The sequence below is a fragment of the Chanodichthys erythropterus genome, chromosome 21 (genome assembly GCF_024489055.1).
Source record: "Chanodichthys erythropterus isolate Z2021 chromosome 21, ASM2448905v1, whole genome shotgun sequence".
Taxonomy (NCBI): domain Eukaryota; kingdom Metazoa; phylum Chordata; class Actinopteri; order Cypriniformes; family Xenocyprididae; genus Chanodichthys; species Chanodichthys erythropterus.
Window position 1 is genome coordinate 25,247,552 of NC_090241.1, and position 25,404 is coordinate 25,272,955.

The following is a 25,404-nucleotide window of genomic DNA, read 5'->3' on the forward strand; positions in this document are numbered from 1 at the left end:
TGTGTGTGTGTGTGTGTGTGTGTGTGTGTGTGTGTGTGTGTGTGTGTGTGTGTGTGTTTTTGTGACATATCAGGACACAAATTTGTAAAATGACATGGGCATGACATAGGTATTACAAGGAGAGGGTGACTTATCAGGACATTACCCCATGTCCCCATTTTTCAAAAGGCTTATAAATCATACAGAATGAGTTTTTTGGGAAAGTAAAAATGTGCAGTTTTCTGTGATGGCGGTTTGTACAGTATAAAAACCATTACGCCTATGGAATGTCCCCACAATTCACAAAAACAAATGTGTGTGTGTGTTAATAAATCAGTTAAGCAAATGATTCAGTGACTCAAAACACATGTAAATGATTCAATGACTACAATGGCCACAAACAACAATATTAGGCCTATTTTTTCTCAGCGAAAAACATTCACCAGCTACAAATAACATCAAAATGATGTTGCGAGAATGTTGTTCTATAAGAACATTTTCTCTCAACATATCACAAGAACCTATAAAAAGTAATATATAAAAAATTAGGCCTATACGATCGTTCCCATAGTCTGAACTTTTTTTTCCCATATTTTAGTCGGGTGGATTCTGATTGGTTCTCAATGTTTTCATCAGCTGGAGAGGAAATTGTTTTGAAAGTGATTCCAACTACATCGTTCCTCTGTGTCATAATTGTTATATCAGTGTTGTGGACTTCCCTGTTCTCATAGAATTAGAACGATTATTAAAGCTTAATATTTATCGTTGTAGTTTTCGTCCGTTGTGACCGTCGCCATGTACTGGCATAACAATGTAACCTGCAAGTATCTGAACAACATCAATGAATTATAAATATTTAGGTAAACTCACTCAAAAGACTCGAATCACTGAGATGAATCAAAATCAGTAGGTCTTGATGCTGGTTTTTCCTTCAGCATATGCAAATCTACGGTGCGTTCCAAACGGGATATATCGCCCTCCGAAGGGCACTTCGGAGTGAAAATAATCATTATTATGGTCAAAACGACATTGTATTTCAACAAAAAAAACTTTACAGCTCCCTTTATCAGTCCATTCAAATGTTTAAAATACATAGACACAATATAGCCTACATGCGATAAACCTAAAATAAATAAATAAATAAATAAACTAATGCTAAACAAATGGCGCAGCTGCGCAATTTACTCCTCTTTGATTGTCTCAAGATGAAGCAGAACTGCGTTCCAAAATATATATATATATATATTTTTTTTTTGACTCCTACTACACCCTTCATCCCTTCGAAGCTTTCACTTCGGAGGGTAAGCCCTTTGAAGGGATTAGGGCATAGGGATGAGCCCTTCCGAATGGTACGCAGGGTGAGTTTCTCGACGTTTTCCTTTCGGATTCTGCCATCTGCTGATGAATCTTAATATTACAATGGTTTTGGTTTTGATAAAGTTAAATTTTTTGATTCTTGAGTCGTGTTTTAAAAAAGTTAGTTTGTGTGAGCACATGCATAACGTCTTAAAAGTTTCAACGGTGTTCCACACATCTCACTCAAATCTTGACTGACTGCCAGAGGTCTGTGCCGTGTTTTTATACTGATGGTCGTCCTCGTGCCACAGTGCATTGTGGGATCGCTCTCCGTGTTTGCCTCAGTTGATCAAGATGGCCGCGAATATTTTGTGGAGGGGTTGGAGTTGAATACACGCCGCACTCGGAGCGATTGTGATGTTGAAAGACCAGATTCATTCGTCCGCATCAGAACATCTTCGGAAGTAAGCTGTCAAAACATTAATCACCCTTTTCCCGTCCCGATCGCGCGTGATCGAAGCCGTAATAAGCGCTGTTAGGCCAGTTAGCCGCGCTGCTAACCCGTTCCGGGGAGGGACGGAGCGAGTTTCTGATAAACAAGTAAAATCTGTTTAGTCCCGATATCCTAAATACTCCCTCGCTTTTGATTATGCAACAGTAACCGTTAAGTAAAACCCGTGCGTTGCTTCTAAATGTCAGACTGTGGTTAGCTGCAGCTAGGCTAACTAGTTACTCAGCTCTTTCCTGCTATTACTCCCCATGACTCCCCATTACTGCAAGGTTACAATATCTGTTACTCTCACCCTGCCTTAAGCGTAGCGATAATCATCGACGCTTTATTCGTGGATATTGGGTGTGTGTGTGTGTGTGTTGGTTTGCTTTAAATTGATCTGTAAGAGACTGACTGACTATGTATGCAAGGTTGAACTTGTTTGTGCACTGTCATACCCCCTGCCTGCCCCTCTGCGGCCTCTCCTCCTTCTGCTCGGGGTAAACGTCTGTTTACCGGTACACAGGATGTTACTATTGCGAAAGTACACGGTGTGTTTTTAGTTCAGGCCCCTGTTTAGGTTTACGTTGCATCTCTTCTTGCAGACACATGGGTGTGTGTCAAATACTGGTGAGCTGACTGCCTAGACAGCATTTTTGGACATCATTGGGTTCCAAATTATTGTCTAGGTAGGTAGTTCGCTAGGTTTGAAGACACTATCTATGGTGGCATTAGACACCAAAAACAGTGTTTCTCAATCATCCTGAGCAGTCTTAATTAGTTGTTAATGGGTTAGTTTTAATCCCTTTCATCAGTCATAATTAAGTGAACTATTCTCATCATCTGTGGGTGTTGTCTGTAATTTAGCTGTAAAGCTACTGACTGATCTCTCTGTTAATCTGCAGGATTGCTACCTGACCACTTTTTGGTCTCTGAGTACAGAGCTGAAGAAGAGTGTGATATTGGAAACTTTAAACAAGTCTAATGTAAGTGTCTTTGTTTTATACGTTTTGTATATCTCAACATGCATAACAAGCTTCCAAATTACTGACTCTGTTTTACTGTTTGCGTTAAGAATAAGCACATTTTTCATCATCATAAAGGTGCGGTCACATTTACAATTTCTGGGCGAAAAATTGTGGTTCAACAGAAATCTGCACGATTAAGTGTTTTGTGTGCAGGCAAAAAAGTTCCCTTTGCAGATTTAGGGAACTATTTTGCTCATGTGAATTTGCCATGTTGACCAACAGAAAGCTGCTTGGTTTGAAAGTAAGTGACTTCTGTGTAAGTGGTGTTTTATGCATCGCTACAAGTCTTTTTTACTCTCTCTCTTTTTTTTTTTTTTTGGCCCACATTATTTTATTATTTTATTGTGTCCGCACCTTAGAGATTGGTTGAAAAAGCACTATTGACCACACTGGTGGCTCATCCCTCAGTTAAAAAAAGGAAAAGTCATGTTTACAGTAAGACACTTGGCCAAGCAATATAAGCATTATTGCGTTATTGCAGTGTTTTAAAAGTATAAGCCATAAATCATCAGCATTAAATATGTGTTGATATGAATTGTTTATGGCACATAATCCATTTAGAAGAGAAAATGTAATGTAAGCATTACAGATCAAATAATAAACAGTTTTTTGAAAACTGTAAAAAAAATACAAGGTTCATGTATGATTTAAACCCCCAGGAAATCTGACTTCATTTACTTCCATTGTAAGTCATGTTACTTTTGCTGATTTTTATTTATTTATTTATAAAAAAATTTGTAAACTGATTGACGAGTCAGTTATTTTTTTATTTAATTCTATATTAAGCCACAAATGCTGTTAATAGAGTAACATGTTGAACCCAAAACCTTATATTAGAATGGCATGAAATTAATGATGAAGACAAATGTCCATTAAATGTTTTTGACACATTGTGACTGATCAATGCATGATATTTTGTTGTCTGTGCAAAAAGCATTTTGCATGAGTAGCAGCATTATAGATATGAGTCAGAATCTGCTAAAGGGTAATAATGGAACAGTTTTAAAAAGTGATTCTTCACTATTATTTCGTGGGTTTAAATAAGATTTTTGTTAAAAGAGACAATAAAAACTACCAAGACCACTCCTTTCCTGATTTAAAAAAAAAATCTTGATTTTCAAAAGTGAATGAATTTGTGACAGTTGAATGTAACATTTTTGACGAGCCAAACATGTCAGTCTCTGAGTAATACATTTTATTTAAGCCACGAAATAAACTTCATTCCGTAAAATAAGTATAATGAATAACGCAAAAAGAATTTCAAGAATCTCCAGCACGTTTTATAATTACCCCAAAATCAAACACAGTTCACCCCTCACACACATTATCGTTATCATGTCCGTCAATAACTTAGGCTGGCTGTCGGTTGGAATATTAGAACTAAAAACATCGACCTACTGTAACACACTCATGGGTAGGGCTGGACGATTATGGCCTAAAATCAAAACCTCGATTAATTGAACATTGTACCTTGATTACGATTAATGAACAATTTTTTTTGTTTGCTTGTTTGTTTTTGCCCTCATAGTTCACTGACAAGGTTTGTACTGTGAATATGATAAAGGTGGGATATTTTTTTCCTATTGAAAGAGTGATGTGATTTAACAGCTCACTTTCAGAAGTTATTTTATCTATGGTTTGTAGCATTTCTTACAGATTTCTGCTCATTGTAAATCAAATACAGATAAATTAGCACAGTACCAGTAACATGAGAGCGATTGCATGTGTGTGAATTAGTCATACCGTCTCTCTATTAATTGTGAAGCTGTGGGTTGTAAATAGTTCCCTCAAAAGTAGAAAAATATATGCTATAATAAATGTTGAGTTTCTAAGCTACTATAGGGATAAATCACAGGACAACGCTGTCAACTAGTTTTTGCGTTCCTCTCTGTGCGAGCGATCTTCACATTTTGCTCAGCTACTGTTAGTATGAGTGTTCGTGCCACAGTGCAGCTTTCATGGTAGCTCGAAATAATATACATCCAATCATCTAAAATCGCTTGAATGTCCAAACTGGCAAACCTAAAAACAAATACAACTGACAAAATTTAGGGTGCGTTCACACTTGTAGTTCGGTTCATTTGGTCTGGACCAAAGAAGAAAGAAAAAACATTTAGTCCTGGTCTGGTTAGCGTTCACATTGGTAATTTTATCACCGAACCAAAAGATACTGAACCTTTAGGCATAGGGATACATTCACAACGTGATTGGTCGAATTTTATGACATATTGCCTATTTTGAGACGGAACTTACCGAACATCCAAAACAATGCTGTATGCTGAGGTAAATGCGGTGCTACATACACTCACAACGTGATGGTATTGTGGCCAGGTGGGAACTCGTGAAGAGCTTATAAAATGTGTAAAGTAGTCAAAACACCGGCGGGAATCCATCCGTCACACACACAAATGATCTGCTGCATGGAAACGCGTGTCTGATGCCTGTGATGGGCAAACTCGCGACTATGACAAGAAAAACCGACATGTGTGAGGATTCTGTCCTTTTTAGGGTCTCGTCTTCCTGCATTTGGTTCGTTTACATGTCTTTGGTCCATGATGCGTTCATATATCATTCGAACCGCACCAGAGTTCGTTTGGAAGCAGACCGAGACCCATCTTTTCAGCAGTCTCGGTCCGCTTGTTTGGTGCGCACCAGGGATTGGATGGCAGCGTTCACATATGTTCAAATGAACCACACTAACCGAGCAACCGCACCAGGGTTCGTTTTAATCGAACCAAACATGACAAGTGGGAACGCACCCTTGGTTAAGACACAAGGCTCACCGCTCACGCGCCATCACTATGTGTTGAACAGGTGTTCACCTCAATGTTGCTTTTATGCTACTGCCTGGACGGGGCGGAGTCATGTGGCTACACACACACGGTAGTAAGTTTTTAAGGGGGAATTAACAGGATTAAAAAAAACGAAATAACCGACATGGGAAAATTACATCGGTTAGAGGTACTGAATTTCGATTACTTTTCGATTAATCGTCCAGCCCTACTCATGGGCATCAATCACTTCACTGAATACTTGCTGGCTTAGAAATAAATAAATATTACCTTACAAACCATCTGTTTTCAAATCCACATCATTTGACATTGATGTCTGTTGAAAAAAATTCTGTGCACAACAGAGATCCACACATTACCTGGAAAGCCCACATTTTGACTCATATTCCTATCATTCTAGTTCAGATTAATAATTCTCTTAAAGAATTCAAGTTATAATCCTCACTTTTTCCATCATTTTGAGAGTAGGCCTATCATGTGCACATGCAACAGTCATGTTTTGATGGCTGTTGAAGAATTCAGATGGAGGGTTTTCTTTGAGTTTGATTAGTCGAAGTATTTGCTCTATTGTGCACTTATTTCGGGATTGAACCATACTAATCCCCCTTGCTGTCCTGTTTGAATGTCTGATACAGGAAGCGAGCGGCTGCAAAGCATTTAATTGAGCGCTACTACCACCAGTTAACAGAAGGCTGTGGAAATGAGGCCTGCACGAATGAGGCTTGTGGCTCTTCTCCGGGTTTCCAGCGCATGGATAACAATGCAGCGGCCATCAAGGCCCTGGAGTTATATAAGAATAATGCCAAACTGTGTGATCCTCATCCCTCTAAGAAAGGAGCCAGTTCAGCCTTCCCGGAGAACAGTGCCAAAGGAGCTCACAACTTCTCTGCTTGCAGCAACGGGAAGATGAACCATAAGGACCTACAACCCACAAGGGAGGACTTTAGAGGTGAATAACATTGTCATGAAAATTTCAGTCGATACCTATAGTATAGACATTTCATTAATGGAAATACTCAGGGAAGGAAACAAACAACAATTCTTATATGAACAATGTATAAGTTTTTTTTTCCAACTTTCTTCTGAATCATCCCATTGACTTTGCAAATGTTTAAATGTGAGTTACTCTGTTCTTCGGCAGATCTGAATTTCTTGACGGAAGAGAAGGTGTATGAAATCCTGGGCCTCTGCAGTGAGACTGAGGACTATTCTCCTCTAATCCGTGTCATCGGTAGGGTTTTCTCAAGTGCGGAGAGTCTGGTCCAGAGTTTCCGTAAGGCGAAGCAACACACCAAGGAAGAGCTCAAGTCCCTTCAGGCTAAGGATGAGGACAAAGATGAAGACGAGAAAGAAACGGCCTCTGGTTTGTCCACAGCGATGGAGGTGGAACCCGAAGCCTCAGCGTCAAGTGGAGACGGGTCGTCTCACGGGGAGAACAACGTCCAAAAATTCGATCCTGTAGAAGTTTCTGTAGACATTGAGGCAGTTAGAAGAGTGTACGACAGACTGTTATCAAACGAGAAGATTGAAGCAGCATTCCTCAACGCGTTAGTCTACCTGTCGCCCAACGTAGAGTGTGACCTCACCTATCACAATGTGTACGCCGCCGACCCTAATTACCTGAACGTCTTCATTATCGTCATGGAGAACAGTAATCTCCACAGTCCGGAATACTTAGAAATTGCACTGCCGCAATTCTGCAAGGCAATGAGCAAGCTACCTCTTCCGGCTCTGGCCAAGCTTGCATGGTTGTGGTCGCAGTACGGCGCAGACCAGATCCGACGTCTGGTTGAGACTTTCCAGCAGCTTATTACCTACACGGTTATCAGCAACGAGTTCAGCAGCGAAAACCTGGTCAACGAGGATGATGGAGTGGTGGCAGCTACCAAGTGCTTGAAAATCGTCTACTATGCAAACGTGTTGGGCGGCGACCTAGACACGGGACACAACGAGGAGGAGGACGACGAACCGATCCCGGAGTCAAGTGAGTTGACCCTGCAGGAGCTTCTGGGCGAGGAGCGACGCAATAAGAAAGGCCCTCGGGTGGATCCGCTGGAGACGGAACTGGGCATCCGTGCCTCGGACTGTCGAAAACCCCTCATCCCCTTCGAGGAGTTCATCAATGAACCGCTCAATGAGGTGCTGGAAATGGACAAAGACTACACTTTCTTCAAAGTGGAGACAGAGAGCAAGTTCTCCTTTATGACCTGCCCATTCATTCTTAACCCTGTGACCAAGAATCTTGGCCTGTACTATGACAACCGGATCCGCATGTACAGCGAGCGCAGGATTACTGCCCTCTACAGTTTGGTGCAGGGACAGCAACTGAACCCCTATCTTCGACTCAAAGTGCGCAGAGACCACGTCATTGATGATGCTCTTGTCAGGGTAGGTACCAGTGAGCTCAAAAAGATGAATGTTGTTTTTTAAAGAAATATATCTGAATAGTTAGTTTGTCATTTTTGAAGATTGTTTGTGGATGTAAAATGAATATGTGATTGATTTTAGTTGGAGATGATTGCCATGGAAAACCCTGCAGACCTGAAGAAACAGCTGTATGTGGAGTTTGAGGGTGAGCAAGGAGTGGATGAAGGAGGAGTATCCAAAGAGTTCTTTCAACTGGTCGTAGAGGAGATCTTTAACCCAGATATAGGTAATTACCGTTCATTAGTCCTACTTGACTTTTTGGCTTTCTTTATGCATCCTAATGCAAAGTTCAGTTTAACTTCAGTTTAATTCATATTCATTGTTATTGGAATGGATAGTTTACTATTTGTATGGCCTGGCTGGCTTAACATTCCACTTAGAACATAGTTAACGCTGTCGATTGTGCACCCCTGTCTTACGCTTTCTCTTTCTGTTTTATCTACAGGCATGTTTACCTATGATGAAAGCACAAAGCTATTCTGGTTTAACCCTTCATCATTTGAAAATGAAGGCCAGTTCACTTTGATAGGCATCGTCCTGGGCCTAGCTATCTATAATAATTGCATTCTCGATGTGCACTTCCCTATGGTGGTTTACAGAAAACTAATGGGAAAGAAAGGAACGTTTCGAGACCTGGCAGACTCTCATCCGGTAATTCTTGCCTGCTTACATTTCTTTGTTCTTCAGGATTCCTTGTCCAACATTTATTTTAGAAATGTATACACTAATATATACAAAGTTTGGGTCTTTTTTTTTTTTTTTTTCGTGTTTTTGAAAGAAGTGTCTTATGCTCACCGAGGCTGCAATTCTGATCAAAAATACAGTAAAAAAGTATAATATTGTGACATTATCACAATTTAATATTTTTCTTTTTTTAATATATTTTAAAATGTTATTTATTCCTGTGATTAAAAGCTGAATTTTCATCATTGATTACTCCATGTGTCACATGATCCTTCAGAAATCATTCTAATATGCTGATTTGCTGGACAAGAAACAATTCTTATTATTACTAATATTGAAAACAGCTGTGCTGATTAATATTTCTGTGAAAACCGTTATATGCTTTTTTTTTTTTTTCTTTTGATCAATTTAAAGGGTTAGTTCACCCAAAAATGAAAATTCTGTCATTTATTACTTACCCTCATGCCGTTCCACACCCGTAAGACCTTCGTTAATCTTCAAAACACAAATTAAGATATTTTAGTTGAGATCCGATAGCTCCGTGAGAGCTCCGTGAGGCCTCCATAGGGAGCAATGGACACTTACACTCTCAAGATCCATAAAGGTACTTAAATCGGTTATTTAAATTGGTTATTTAATTTAAAACATATTTAAATCAGTTCATGTGAGTACAGTGGTTCAATATTAATATTATAAAGTGACGAGAATATTTTGGAGCGCCAAAAAAACAAAATGATGAATTAGTAATGGCCGATTTCAAAACACTGCTTCAGGAAGCATCGGAGCATAAATGAATAGGAACGTTTTATTTGAAAGTGAACTAATCCTTTAATTGTAGATTAAAATCTTGCAAAATCCAACTAGAGCGTATGTAATGTCTATACAAACAAGATAATTGTGCTTTTTTTTAAGAGTACAACTTATGCTAACACGGCCTTAGATTAACAATAAAGGATATTTGGCTTCCCTGAAACATAGGCTCATTTTTTTTCTCTCAGTATTTCCACTCCATGATATAAATTGACAATGAGGAATTGCACAGAGCAACATTTCAGCTTTATTTCAAGTGGCTGTGCATGTCCCGTCCAAGTCATTTTGAAAGCATGCTGTGAAGCAGCCGTCTGTCTGCACTTGTACCGGATACAGACAGATTTAGAGCAAAGATTGTGAGCAGAGAGGACATTTGAGCAGCACTTCAGTGGCAGAGTCAGTCATTATGACTTTAGCACACATTGACTGCTCATCAAAATATTTGGGGCGAGTTGTTTCTTGCTATTTGTCACATAGCAATTATTTGATGGACTGGATTAGCTTGTAGTATTAGTGCAGAGAACGATTATATATGTTCTGACTGTCATAATGGTGCTGATTATCTATTTCTGCAGGTTCTTTATCAGAGTCTGAAGGACCTACAGGAATATGAAGGTAATGTTGAAGAAGACATGATGATTACCTTCCAGATCTCACAAACAGACCTGTTTGGAAACCCACTAATGTATGATTTAAAGGAAGGTGGTGATAAAATCCCAGTTACCAATGAGAACAGGAAGGTTAGTTCACTTTTGAAAGCATTGCATTCATTCAACTTTTAAAACCAAAAACATGTTCATATCTGCAAGTATACACATAACATGAAGTGGGTCTCTGCAGGATTTTGTGGCACTCTATGCAGAGTACATGCTGAACAAAAGTGTGGAGAAACAGTTCAAGGCCTTCAGAAGAGGATTTCACATGGTCACTAATGAGTCTCCACTAAAGTATCTGTTTCGACCAGAGGAAATTGAGCTGCTTATTTGTGGCAGCAGGGTGAGTTAGCTTCGGATTGTTAACTACCTCCAGGATGTTCTCACATGTGGCATATCCATACATATAAACCCATTTGTTTTGTTCTCATGCAGAATCTTGACTTCCAAGCACTTGAAGAGAGTACAGAATATGATGGAGGATACAACAAAGACTCTCGCATTATTAAGTATGTGGATGCTTGATTATATATAATTTTATTTAATGAATTATTTAAGTTATTCAATTATTTAAATATAAATAATTATAAATAGATAATATTTTATATTATATATGTATGTAATATTTTTTTTAATATAAAATACACATTTAAAAAATTATGTTCTCTAACTTCATACTTGTGATCGGCTGATTTTTGGTCATTTGGGGTTTTTAGCAGTTTCTCCAGTTACAAAACCTACTAACAAACCTTGTAAATGATTAATAAACTCCAGGCTTTTCACGCTTGAAATAGTTAACCCTTGGTCATTCTAAACCCTGGGTTAACAGAATCCTGGGTTATCTTGCTTCATGTTTCACACTGCTCATAAGTTACTCGGGGTTAACAATTAATTTTTGGTATTCATAAGATGACTTTTCACACTGTACATTCCTAAACCCTGGGTTAACATTTATATTTGCATATTTGCTGTGTCATTGTCATTTACTGGATAAACGCAGCACTCGACCTGTTTACGTAGCTCTAGCATTGCGCATCCTCGTATTGCCGACTGTACTATCGAGTTTCTACTGAATGGACATTTCAAACTATAATAGTAAGCATGACATGATCTCTTCTTCACTCAAATTGTCAAGTTTTCGGTCACTCCGGAGCAGGGGTTCATAACCCGGGAAAAAAGCAGCGCTAACCCTGCTTCTAAATTACAAGTGTGAAACAATGTTCCTTTACCCGGGGTTAAAAGCGGTGTTTAGAACCACGATAACCCGGGGTTAAGCGCAGTGTGAAAAGCCCTACTTTGTTTTCAGGTACTTTGAATTAATTTAGTAAATGTTGTGCAAGATAAGTGTTGTTGCAATGATTCATTTTTATGTCAGCAGTTTGAACTTTTATTTGGTGCTGTCAATTAAATATGGGCATTGGGCATCAGCAATTATAAAGATATCAGTGGACCACTAATTGTAAAAACTACTTCCTATGTAGGTAAAAAAAAATATGATGAAAAATGACATTTTTTACTCTTATCAGGGATTTCTGGGAGACTGTGCACTCATTTGGGCAGGAGCAGAAGAGGCTATTTCTTCAGTTCACCACTGGCACAGATAGAGCTCCAGTTGGAGGTTTAGGCAAACTCAAGATGATTATTGCCAAAAATGGCCCTGACTCTGACAGGTAAACTCAAATACTGCCTCCATACACTGTTGGTCTATAATGAGTTCAGTTTTTTGACACCATACCTTATTTAAAATAGTTGTATGATCATGTATCAGATCAGTTAAATCTTAAACCTATAATAGCTAACACTCAAGACAAGCTTACCATATTGTCTGGACTGTAAGTCACTTTTTTTTCCTTTTTTTTTGGAATGTGCTACAAAGAATTAGACCGGGTAAACCCAGCCTGAGTTTCAGTCTGGAAACCCATTCATTTCTACTGCTTCTGTAAGACTGGCTTATCCACCTAGCTCGCTATTGGCGGGTATAACACAATGACGATAGAGAAGCGAGGAATCCAATTCCTTTTAACCTCTCGGCGATGCTGAATGACTTTTTTAGTTTAGCAAACAAATCGCTCGAGTGGGTGTAAATATCACTCACTTTCATGTTTTTTTTGCACAACCTGCAAAAATCGCTCAATGCCATTGCTGCTTCTGCAAACCGCTGATCAATGCTACAAACCAATAGAGGGTATGCACGTGACGTCACTGTCGACCTTTACAACTGCGGTCACGCCCACTAAGTGGCACAAAGACTGAGCGGCAGCACTGGTTTTCAGCATGAATGCCGCGAAAAACACACAAAACACATCCAAAACGGAAAAGAACTTTGTGATTGACTGTACAAATAGCTTTGACACAAAACCTGAGGTATATTTTTAAAGACTGCCGAAAAAGAAGCAAATGTATCGCTGCAATTCACAGAAACAACTCGACTCCAGCAGAGAAACGTGGATTTGCAGTTATCATTTTGTGTCAAATTGTTGGATTTTGAGGTAAAATCATACCGTATATATTGTATTGTTATATATATTGACAAATCATCAATTAAATATTTTCCATCTTATATTCTCCATAATTGTGTGTTTTACAATAAACACTGACAAAAACTGTACTATAAAACTATATATTTTAGGGCTGGACGATATGACGATATATATAACATTGATATAAGTGATAACTCTGATTTAAACCTACCTATATTGTAGTTATATAAAATATTCACAGGCAGATTTGTTTTATGTATTTCCCCAGCGTCAAATCAGGCACATATAAATGTCAGGAAACACGACTCCAGGCTGCATGTCAATATCCATGGATTAGGTTTATTTGACAAGCTGAAAGAAACACTTTCGAGTCCAACCTTTAGTGTAATTCATTAGTTTTACTCACGTTTTCGCAGTCACCCAGCAGGTTCTTTTGCCACTCAGTCCAGCTGAGGGAGCGCGTTCCAACGGGAAAGTGACGTCGATGCATACCCTCTATACAAACTAACTAAACCTGTCTGGAGTTTTCGCGTCGCTCTGCAAAGTACGTCACCCGGATCGTTGATCTGATTGGTTGAAGGACTGTCCAATTGTGTAAATAATGCTTGTTGATCACGCCTCTTGTGCAGTAGAAAATACATACAGACTCCCTAGACCAATGTTCAATTTTAAATTGAGCTTGGTCTGGTGATAGCCAGACAAACAACGAACATATATATATTTACATTATTTCTGAATGTAATAATAAAAGGCAACTTATACACTACTGCAACTTATCTGTTTTTTCTTTCTGGAAAATATTGTAATTGTCATAAACTTGGGCTTCAATGTTTCTTAAAGGCTTTTTTCATGATTCATCCATTCACTTTTTTATGGTATCAATTCAAGTAAATCATAGTTTTTTGGGTGTGTTTTTCACTCAAAACAAGCAAAGTTATGCATGATTGCAAACTAATACTAGTAATGCTAAACAAATTATGCATTACATTCTCTACAGTTTTATCACATTAATGACACTGTATACATTTCTTTTTTACAGCAATAAACATGGAAAGTCTTTTTAAAGTAATACACTCTTCTTCTTCTTCTTCTCCTCCCTATGATCAGGTTACCCACCTCTCATACTTGCTTCAATGTGCTGCTCCTCCCAGAATACTCCACCAAGGAGAAACTTAGAGAGAGACTCCTTAAAGCCATCACTTACGCCAAAGGCTTCGGCATGCTCTGAAGCTCCAGGATCCACAAAAGAACTCACTCGCCCTCAGAGGTTTCATTTGTGCGTCAAAGGAGAATTCAGCTACATCGACAACTAAAAGTAAATATCAAGTTTAAATGTAAGGCAACGTGAAATGGGTTAAAATGGGAAAATTCTGGTGGCCGTTTGCCTGTGCCTAAATAGTAGATAAACCACACTGGACTCTTGGCTCTCTTTCCCTCTTATGTAAGTGTTAAGGTTCCCTTTTTGTATGCACTGAGATATAGCGTTATTTATTTTAAGGGATGAAATCTCTTCTGTCATGTCTGCCAGGAAATCCACTCACTTTTTGCTTTCGTAGTCATAAAAAGGAGGGACGGTTAGAAGTTTTTAACACCTGCAGGACTGATCACCATCTAAACTTAATAAAACAACAAGATCAAAGGGAGGAAGTGGAACTTTATTGATGTATTATGGTTGAACTGTGAAAGTGCACTTAACACAATATTCAGAATGTCTCTTAGTTTATTTTGATTTTTTTTTTTTTTTTTGGTCTGCCCTTTGACGTTTTTTGGCTCGTATTTCATAGGTCTTCCCTAGTCCATTCGCATTTGCAGCAATGCTTTCAAAGGTACAGAGCAGCTCCAGTCTCAATTTTGTGTCCAGGAATCTGTATTTATTGAGGAACTGCATTGTTTGTAATGCCGCTTGGAAAGCTGTGCTGCTCTTTTATGGCCAGTGTTCTGCATTTCGCTTCAGAGCCCGGCTCTTTCTCTTAAACAAAATTGATCTGTTTGCTAAAATGAATCTATGCTTACGGTGCACTCCTGACAAAAACGAGTAGTGTTACAAAAGAGAGATCCAACCTTCCCATAAAACTCTCTCAAAGGTTTCCTACAAGTGTTTTGTTTTGTTATCTGTCTTGTTTTAATTCAAGATGGCAGACTTTTAGTCAGTGAATGCTAATTGACAGTGCCCCACGAAGAAACTGTTTTAGTTGCTTTATTTTTTGCTCTGCACAGTGTCTGACCCTATATTGTTGGATGAAAATGAGGGGAAATTGGCACAAATTGTACCACTATCTTGTCGTGCCAAACATTTATGCTGAGAATTGCCGCTCTGGTTTGTCCAGGCATAGCTGGAAACCCACATTAGCGATGCCCTCTATGCTTTTTTTTTTTGTTTTTCTATTTTCCCTCTTGCATATTAAATGTGACTGTGGTTTGTTCCACTGCTGATGGCGCTAACATAAAAGGGGGAAACAGAACTTGATATTGAGAATGACAACATTTGATTGTTTCAAGTTATTCTTAAATAAATTCAAAACTGAAAAACAAACCAAGTGTGGAAATGAGATTCAGCTTTTGGGTCTTTTGACATGTTCCCGGATTTACAAAAAAAAACTCTTATAGTGGAAAAAAACACACAAATTAAATGTCTGTTTTTAATATATCCAACACAATATCAAAGTCAAAATACTGTTTTTAGTAAACTCAAGATTTTAGTCATTTTAGAATTTTAGGATTCAGTCACCTGGTGTTTAGCATCAGAGTGGTACTTAAAAAAAAATCAATTTAGATAAATGTATAATTAAAATATATTGAAATATCGTCACCTTGGAATTATAAAATTCTATCTGACACTTTTATCAAAATTGCATTTTTCACTTAATCTTATACTCTCCAACTTATTTACGTTATGTGATATTTTTTTTTTTTTTACATAACAAAAAGGGTCTATCCACAAAGGAGTATGGAGTGCAAAAACTTTGAAGCTCAATATCTCAAAAACTGCTCAGAATGCAAATAGAACCTAATAATTCCAAGGTGGCGATAATGATTTGCCAAGTGCAGTCTGTGATCCCTAATGTGACAGGTTCATGTACTATACACACAGTACTGTATATACCTTGTCTGTTGAGCAAATCCATCTTCTGGTTTACATAGTCCAACTGAATAAAATTACTTTTAAATGAAACACTTTTAACAAACAACATTTGTTAGAACATTTATTTAAGAACACATTTGGGTACTTTGGTTAGTACACTAAAATGTTATGGTTTGTGTTTTGGATGTTTTTATCATGGTCCATGGGGTTAAGTTGTTCTTTCTTTGAGCAACCCTATTAGCAATATTATTGACTCAATGTAATTGTTTATTGAGCAGAATCGGAACATCGGAATAAGGAATAAAATATATATTCTCACGCTTCTGCCAAATGAACAATAAGAGTTATTAATTCTTTCTCTGCCTCAACTGAACACATTTATAATGTTACAAAAAAAACAACAAAAAAAATACTGTTCTTTTGAACTTTCTATTCATCAAAGAATCCTGGAAAAAAAATATATATATATCATGGTTTCCAGAATAATATTAAACAGCACAACTTTTTTTCAACATCGATCATAAGAAATGTTTCTTGAGCACCAAATCAGCATGTTTTAAATTGTTTTTAAATTGTGTTAAACAATATTACTGTTTTAACTATATTTTAGAAAATCAAAAAATGCAGCCTGGGTGAGTATAAGAGACTTCTTTCAGAAAACAAAAAAAGTTTTGCCAACCCTAAACTTTTGAATGATAGTGTATCTCTCTCCTGAGGGCATGTAAACAAGATCCTGCATTTTATGCCATTTGTGCTGTTCCATACTGCATATATTGAATAAATACAACAAGTAACATTTTAACATGCATATGTGGCAATTAGTACAATGTTGTCATGTGTAAAATGTATAAATGGATAAGTATAAACAGTTTAAAAGTAATGTACTATATTAAGAAATATGTACATAGATAGGAAACCCCTTCAACCCCAATGTCTATGCTGTTGACTATTTTGTCTTCTTCTCTTCTTCTTTTTTGTCCTCTACAACCTCAGACAGATCTTCGACTCGTAGTGTTTTCACTTTGTTCTCCATGTTGGTTATCCTCTGTTTTATCTTGCCCTGGTAGGACATGTACTCTGCCATAAGCTTGGCAAATTTGCCTGTCATGACTTCAAGGTTGCCCTCTAGGCGCTGAATCTTCTCCTCCAGATCTTTGGGATCAGCACCTGCGCTTGCCACCGCCTCATCAAGAAGGTTGTCTTTCCTTAAGATAGCCTTTCCTTTCTCCTCAAGGGCTTTTTTGGCATCTGGGTACTCGGTAAGCGCTTCCATGAGATCATCTTTAGACAGGGCAAAAAGGTCAGAATAGCCGACGCTACGAATGTTTGCTGTTCTTCTGTTACCGGCCTTACTGCCTTTAATTCCAAGGATGCTGATTTCTCCGAAGTAAGCGCCATCGCTGAGCACCACAAACTGTGTGATGCCATCATCGGCCACTACAGCGAGCTTTCCTTCTTTGATGATGTACATTTCTCGGCCGATGTCACCCTTCTTACATATGTAATCTCCAGGACTGAACACCTGAGGTTGCAGCTTCAACACCAACTCTATAAGAAGTCCAGCTTCACAATCCTGGAAGATTCGCACCTTCTTCAGCGTGTCTAAATGGACATTGATGGCTATCTCAGCTTTGAGCTTGTCTGGGAGATTCTTTAAGACTTCCTTCTCATCACAAGTTTTCTTCTCTGTCCAAAGGTAGTCAAACCATTTGATGACCCTGGCTTCCAGGTCCTTGCTGACCTTACGGAACTGCATGTACTGCTTGATGGAGTCGATCTTGGCCTGAAATTCAGCACGAGAAGCGTTCATGTTGGAAATCATGGCACCGACGTTACCAACGATGGTAGCGAAAATCAACACTCCAATGAGGAAGTCCATAACGACAAACAAATATTCAATATCTTTAACAGGAGGTGGTGTTTCTCCAATGGTGGTGAGAGTGAGAGTGGACCAGTACAGGCAGTAGATGTATTTTCTGGCCAAGCGGCCATATTCAGGGTGACTGATGTTTGGATATACCCAAGTGTCAGTTCCAAAGCCAATCGTTTTTGAAATGGCGAAGAAAATGCAAGCATTCCAGTGAATGATAATCAGGATGTAAAGTACGAGGTTGCTGATACGGAAAATGTTTGGATAGTTTGTTCGTGTTTCTGTGCGGTCAAAGAACTCGAAGAGACGTGCCATTTTGAAGAGGCGGTTGAAGCGAAGTTCAGGATTGTTGAATCCCACTTTCAGCATTATTAAATCTGTTGGGATCATTGAGATCATGTCGTATTTAAACTGTGGGATTGTCTTGTAATGATCCATCAACTTCTTAGAGTCTTTGACAAGAAGACCCTGCTCCAAGAAACCTGAAAATGACAATAAAAATGTTAAAAATAAAAATGTAACAAGCTTTATGTTTTTTGGTTGAATAGATAAATATAATTAAATGTACACTTTGATTCAAAAGTTTAGGGTTGGAAAGATTTTTATAATGTTTTTGAAAGTCAATTACAGCAGTAGAGTAATATTGTGAAATATTATTACAATTTAAAATAGCAGTTTTCCATCTTTTTATATATATATATATATATATATATATATATATATATATATATATATATATATATATATATATTTCTCATATTCCTGTAATAGCAAAGCTGAATTTTCAGCAGCCATTACCCCAGTCTTCAATGTCACATGATCCTTCCAAAATCATTCTAATATGCTGATTTGCTGCTAGTCAACTATGTGAATGTCTCAGTAGAGCATTATTTGTTTGTTCGGTACATTTTACTGTGGATTGTTTGGTAAATCAGTCGCAATTTTGGTACAGGCTTTGCAAACACTTTTACTGCAAGATATGAAGCAGACAGCTATGCTGCAATATGTAAGTAACCGTGTTAATTCTACTGCCTAATTCGTGATCAGTGATTTCTGATATGTAATGCTTCATGTACAGTTCTTTGTCTCAAAATCATTTCTTGCTGTTTATGCATCAGTAAATCAAGCCAGTGACTAAATGTATAACTTCACATTGTTTCTCTTAGTATGAAAATAATCTGTTATTTAATTTGTGATTAAATTATTTACAGAAAGCAATCAAAGAACCCTCCTTTTACAATGGCTGGAGCTGTCAATCACACAGAGCGAGTTTATCAGTGAATAAGTTCTGGATTCTCGCCAAAACTACCGTTATAATCAATGACGCTGCATAATGAATCTCGTGTTTGCACTGTTAGTTTTGATGAAAGCAGTCTTGAGGGTGTAGAAATTGAATTGCAATAACAAGATGACTGCATTCATGTGCTCAACGGACATGTCTGTAATTGGCTACAATGCTCATCGCAGAAACGTTTCATGCAACGGGGGTAGTTATAAATATAATGCTATACTCAACACTTTTCACTATTAGTTAATCTCGACAGCTGTAATAGTACAAAACATAGTGAAAAGATTTTGAGAGTTCCACATGTAATACTTCATATGCAAATATGTTAGCCAATCATAGCCAGGGGGAGTGTCACAGTAGACACGCCCCTTCCAACAGAGCGTTTAAAAAAAATTCTAAATTATGACCATTTTTAATGTACAAATCATACTGACATAAGTGCATCTCAAGAAACATAAAAAAAATGCAGTTCATGACCCCTTTAAAAAAAATTCTGGAAACCATTATATACTTTTTTTCAGGATACTTTGATGAACAGAAAGTTTAAAAGAACAGCATTTATCTGTAACAATGTAAAAGCCTTTAATGTCACTCTAGATCGATTTAACGTGTCCTTGCTAAATAACAGTATTATTTTCTTTCAGGAAAAAAAAAACATACTGTCCCCAAACTAATATAATGGTAGTGTTTTAATATGAATAATATTTAATAGATATTCCATCAGTATTATCCTTTCAATGAATAACCACCATACCTGTTCTTGATCTGACAAACGTGTCTGTGTAGTAGATTACGTCTGCAGTATAGTCCAGGATGATCCAAAGCATTGTGTAAGAGTTCTGAAGCTCATTAAAACAGGCCCTGAAGATATATGAAAAAATGAAGCATATGCCGCATCTCTCCACACGTCTACATAATTATGTTGATGTCGTGAGAGATACTGCATGAACAGACCTTGTCACCAGCATCATCAGGTTGTAAAACACTGGCGCTGCTATGACTGAAAGCCATCTGTAATACTTGTCTGAGGATGGGTCCATGATCCACACTTCTTTCCTAAAACACATATTAGATTGATTAGAAACACATATTAGATATTGTCTGGTCACTTTCAAAGATGAACACATATACTAAATCACACCATTCATCTTTAGATATTACTGTTAGAAGAGACTGAATAATCAGTGTTAATATCTGACTACTAAAACTAAAATGTCATTTGTGGCATACTCACGGTGGAGGAGGAGCATCTTTCTTTTTATCATCTTTCTTATCATCCTTCTTTTCGTCTTTTTTCTCATCCTTTTTCTCATCTTTTTTCTCATCCTTTTCATCTTTTTTCTCGTCTTTTTTCTCTTCCTTCTCATCTTTTTTCTCTTCCTTTTTGTCTTCATCTTTTTTCTCATCTTTTTTTATTTCTTCCTTTTTGTCCTCCTTTTTGCTGAAGGTAACATTTTGAGTTGTTTTTATTTGAATTAGCAACTAGCCTGAAATCTACAGGTCACTACTGTGAACTACTGCTCATGTTAACCTGCAGAGGGCAGCATTACCGTTAACACTACCAAAATTCACTGTACAAAGTACCAACTTCATACAAAGCATGACAAACTATCATTTGTTGTTATTAACTGCATATTTGAGATACAGCACTATTATTTAGGATTCCACAATCTAGTATCTATCATATAAAACGCTAAAAATATTTTAATTAGTATTTATAATGTACTAAATTGGGGTTTATATCTAGTGGAGCTGTTTCTACAGGGTACTTACTCATCTGTGTTGTTGCAGTTGTTCATATTGTAAACTGCCAGAGGCCAATGATTGGCTTTTCTTAAGGAGCAAAAGGCATTAATTTTGCTGTTATTATTGTGGATCTGATTCTATGATAACTAGACCATCACTACTGCTGATTTAGTATCTATATCAACATCTGTTCTAATTGTTTCTACTCTACAAGGTATTGCAAACCTAAAGGACATTTCTACATGGAAATCTACATACTGTTTTCATATTATAACTTCCAGGTCCAACAAGAAAAGAAATGAATCCTCAGCACACAATATGGATATATTTCTGCACAGATCCAGCATGGTTCTTTGAACGTTTCTTTAATTTTCAAGGACTCTACGTTATACCGAAGGTATCTTTGTCTGTACAAAGAAATTGTACAGAAAATCTTGACTTACTTCCTCTTATGAGGCCTGTCAGGAAGGCCTATAGAGGATCGGGCATTACTTCCCCGGCTAGATAAGTCTTTGAGGTCAGGTCCACGGAATCGCTCCAAGAAGGAGTCGGGACGCTCAACCTCTCTGTGAAGCCTGTGTGAAGCCCAGTTCCTCAGCATTACCAGAAATTGGGTGAGCCTGGGAGACCGTAAGATGTCAAACAGAAACACTTCCAAGCTCTTTATACAGTATGTAGCTTTCTGTTCACCCCTTGTCAAATGCACACTTAACACATTCAAATTTTGTTGGCTTGGTTGATGAGTGGTTCACTTTTTTTTCCCATGGTAAAATCAGATTTTACTGCTACAGATCTACTGCTCAGTGTGCATTTGACTTGGGTTATTTGTAATCAGGGTTCACATGGTAAACTACGTTCAAGCTTTAGTCTGAATGTTACCTTGCCATAGCCCCAGCACCTGTGTAAGAGCTTCTCCTGGACTCGTGAAACTGGCTGGTTCCTGTAGAAATGATCCCCTGCATGTCAGAGGAAGTGTCCTCACATAGAGAGTGTGCCCTGAGAAAAGGTGGGAGGGGGGGGATTGTTTCAGAACTCAAAATAAAATCCAAAAAGGAAACTAAAAGAAGCTAAGCAGCAAAAATGGCAAAACACCAGAATTAGTTAGAATAAAATGTGAGAATGTTCTCTAAACTTTGTGCTTTTTCTGATTAAACAGAAACAAAACAATGTGTAGCACTTGCTGCTCTACATACAAAAGTTAGAGGTTGGTAAGATTTTTGATGTTTTTGAAAGAAGTGTGTGTTTTTACATCAAAAACAGTAATTGTGAAATATTACTTCTATTTAAAATATCTGTTTTATAATTTAATATAGTTTAAAATGTAATTTATTGAATTTTCAGAAGCAATTACTCCAGTCTTCAGTGTCACATGATCCTTCAGAAATCATTCTAATATGCTGATTTGCTGTTCATGAAACATTTATAATTATGAATGTTGAAAACAGTTGTGCTGATTATAATTTTTGGGGAAATGGAGATCATTTTGAAAAGAAATTTCAAAAGAACAGCATTTTTTTGAAATAGACATTGCTGAATAAAAGTATTCATTTCTTTCAAAAATCTTACTGACCCCAAACCCCTTTGAAAGGTAGTGTATCTTCCTGAAGAATCCAAATGTTCCGATAGAGCAACTTTTTAGAGTTTAGAGTTTATTATTAACAAGATCCCAGATCATTTCAGTCTAATTCCAGCTGAATTTTTCAGCATATATTGTTTTGTCACAATGTAATGCAGATTTGCAAAGAAGTTGTTATTAAAGTATGGAGGAGTCCAAACTATATTTGACCAGACAACAAACCAGCTTCCTGTGCTTGAGAGCTTTCCGTTTCATATTCGAAGACGTCAATGCTTAAGAAAAATGACAGTCTTTGAAAACCAAAGTTAAAGTCAGAAAATTCATTCAATATATTTCATTGTCCATTTAAGACTCTTTTTGGTGCAAAACTTTTAACATCATAAGTCATGCTAAAAAGGGAAATATATGACCCCTTTAAGGTCATGTATTGTTATTCTAACCTGCTTGGACCATTTTCAGTCTGATCCAGTTCATCTTCAGAGGCTCGGACCGCGTGCCTTTGTTGGGACGGGTAGGATTGCTCTGTACAAATCTTTGCCATTCTCATTCTTTTCTTTGCCTATTCTAGGCATCCAGCGCTTGATAAGATAGACAAACAAAGGACAACACCATAACAATAAAAGCATGAATTATTAAACATTTAAAGCATGTTTTTGATCTTAGAAAATAAATTATGCTCAAAAGCACAATACAATAAGGCTTTCAATGGGCTGTCATTAATAAAATCATTGCAACGTTGTATCAGATCAACCCAAAGTTCAGTGGAATTAAAATCAGAAGAGATTACAAGCACCTGTTATTTACTTGATCTCCGCAAACCCATTTTTACACTGACAGCAATGCCATCTGAACACATCACCTAAAAATACTTGCTGCTTAAACACTAAACAAGATCATCTCTCTGGTAGATCTTGACCCAGATGTACTTTAAAGCCACTTGATATTAAGCCACCATGTATATAGACGTCTTAGAAAGTGTGACTGCATGTAGCAAGAATTGGTTGAGAATTGTTTTTTGGTTAAACTGAGTGATACATTTCATAAAAACAGCATATTTTCCTATGCAACAAATACGGCTGTAGTATACACAACATATTGTTTTGTGGTTTCAGGGTCTTTGACCAAAAGGGCCATGCTGGGCTTTCTCCATCTAATGATGTTTAGTTTTACTGTGTAGTTGCAGGGAGATTAGTCTAATTAGACTAACACCACCAACGCTATTTGTGTAATCTATTCCAAATCCAGAAAGATGCTAATGCTGAGGACACGCAGTAACTTCTTGCAGCAGTCCTGATTTCGAGCGACCAGGGTTCGTGTCATCAGAGGATCTGAAGTCCCCACTGCTCACCCTAAACAATACATCAATACTTTGACAAGCCCAGGGTGGTCTTTCTTTCCATTCTTTGTACTGTCATCACACATTTAACCCTCATTTTGTTTTAAATGCTTAGTGTTTGTTAAATCCTATAGGCTAAATACAGAGTTAATTATTCAGAGTAAATACATCATTATTATGAATGTATTTCTTGTTAAATTTATAGTAACAAAAATTGAGGTTACAAGGACTTCTATGTACATTACAGTGATGATTATGGGATGGCATTTGACAGTATATTTACAGTTCCTAACTATGTATGTTAGTAAATTAGCTATGTATTTTTTATAGCTATATGCATTTTATATAAAGTAATAAAGTTAATTATAAAGTTTTAATATTTTATAGTAAATTTGCGTTTTTTTCATTTTACCTCGTGGTAAAGGTGGTTGTTTTTACAGTATAGTTAACACTGACATTGTAATGTAAAATGTCTCTAAATGTCTCAATAGATAATGCTGGACTGGTTTATTGTCACTAAACGGTTTAGTTGGAAAGCTGAGCACTGCACGTGCGCTAAAACGCTCTGACTACAGAGGGAATCCTGTTAACTCATTTACATTTGTTGCTAGCTTTATTATTAATACATTATGCAGTATTTTAGTGACTTGTCGAGTTATTTATGGTCTCATCGACAAATGCTGTCGGAAACACTAACGAACAACAAAGAAGTATTAGCATGGGACAATTACAACACTTTCAAGCCAATTGTTAACATTTACACTGGAATCTAGTAAACATGTAATCGATTAACCTTACCTGTGTAGCAACAATACTTTGTAGTCCAACAGATTTAGGGCACCAGATTCAGACAGAAATCCTGTTCAAGTTGCTCTTTGGTTGAAGCAGTTGGTGATCCTGCTTAGTGTTATGTAAAATCCCATCTTTAAAGAACTAATTCGAGTTTGCATTTTTGACCATCAGTTTTCATCCACTTTTACTAATGTGTATCTCCTCAATGTCCACATTTTTAATAGACTGCTAAAGGATGCGTTCAGGACTCTTCAGCTCCTCAGATGACTGACAGCTCCGAACGTTCGATGTAGAAGTGGGCGGAGAGTAGTACTCGTCTCCTAATTAATATTCATTAGCAATGATAAATGGCAAATGGATCTGCCATTTATTTACAACAAACTGAAACGTAACGTTAATGTTTCTAATTCCACTTTTATTGTTTTCTCTCTTTAGGACGGATTTTTTAAATTTTTTCCCCCTTTTTCTTTTTTTAATGATTTATTGTAATTTACACATTTACATCCTTCTGACTTTTTTCAGGAAATAATATTAAAATGTGTTGCTTTTTTCATTTTAAGTTTGTATACTTGTTTTGTTAGAAAACCTTTTCTATGCTGCCAGGCAGTATTTTTGTCCTGATGAACCAGCACTTTGAGAGATTAGTGAGCGAATGAAAAAAAGTGGCAGGTATTTGTGGCACTATACCGATATCACCAGCTCTGGCATCAACATGGTCAACCCAGCCACGCTAATGAGACCTGAGAAATCCTTAAGGCAATCTGCGGAGCTGCATTGTTAATCCCAGATTAGGCCTGAGCGCCTATCTGAGCCACCTAATACTCTTTCTTGGCCTCAGCCCTTGAAATACTATGTGTGCGTCAGTTAAACTGGGCTGACCTTACATAGCATATGCAAGTGAGTGAGTGAAATAAATAATATAATATATCGAAACATTTGCAAACACATAACTTTCAATAGCACGTCACCTGCCAATAGAATATTACTCCCCAAATAAGTTCCCCTAATAAGGATTTAGCCGCCCTTTAACTTCTGCCATCTGTTACAGATCTCCATAAGATCTCTTCTTAAGGGA

At 37.4% G+C, this 25,404-nt stretch overlaps 2 protein-coding genes across 2 annotated transcripts; one reads left to right on the forward strand and one right to left on the reverse strand.

The window, feature by feature from the left end:
- Positions 1-1,602: 1,602 nt before the first annotated feature.
- On the forward strand, positions 1,603-15,836 carry ube3a (ubiquitin protein ligase E3A). Its single transcript, XM_067373100.1, has 11 exons — positions 1,603-1,739; positions 2,671-2,751; positions 6,221-6,534; positions 6,727-7,973; positions 8,094-8,238; positions 8,458-8,663; positions 10,082-10,246; positions 10,347-10,502; positions 10,595-10,668; positions 11,686-11,829; positions 13,747-15,836. Coding segments are annotated over exons 2-11 (2,574 nt in total). The 5' UTR covers positions 1,603-1,739; positions 2,671-2,749; the 3' UTR covers positions 13,868-15,836.
- On the reverse strand, positions 14,359-24,778 carry cnga3a (cyclic nucleotide gated channel subunit alpha 3a). Its single transcript, XM_067373101.1, has 9 exons — positions 24,336-24,778; positions 22,642-22,779; positions 21,505-21,621; positions 21,069-21,245; positions 20,653-20,712; positions 20,114-20,320; positions 19,834-19,935; positions 19,634-19,740; positions 14,359-18,073 (listed from the first exon to the last, which is right to left on the reverse strand). The coding sequence occupies exons 2-9, from the start codon at positions 22,746-22,748 to the stop codon at positions 16,668-16,670; spliced, it is 2,283 nt and encodes a 760-aa protein (XP_067229202.1). The 5' UTR covers positions 22,749-22,779; positions 24,336-24,778; the 3' UTR covers positions 14,359-16,667.
- Between the last annotated feature and the right edge of the window lie 626 nt (positions 24,779-25,404).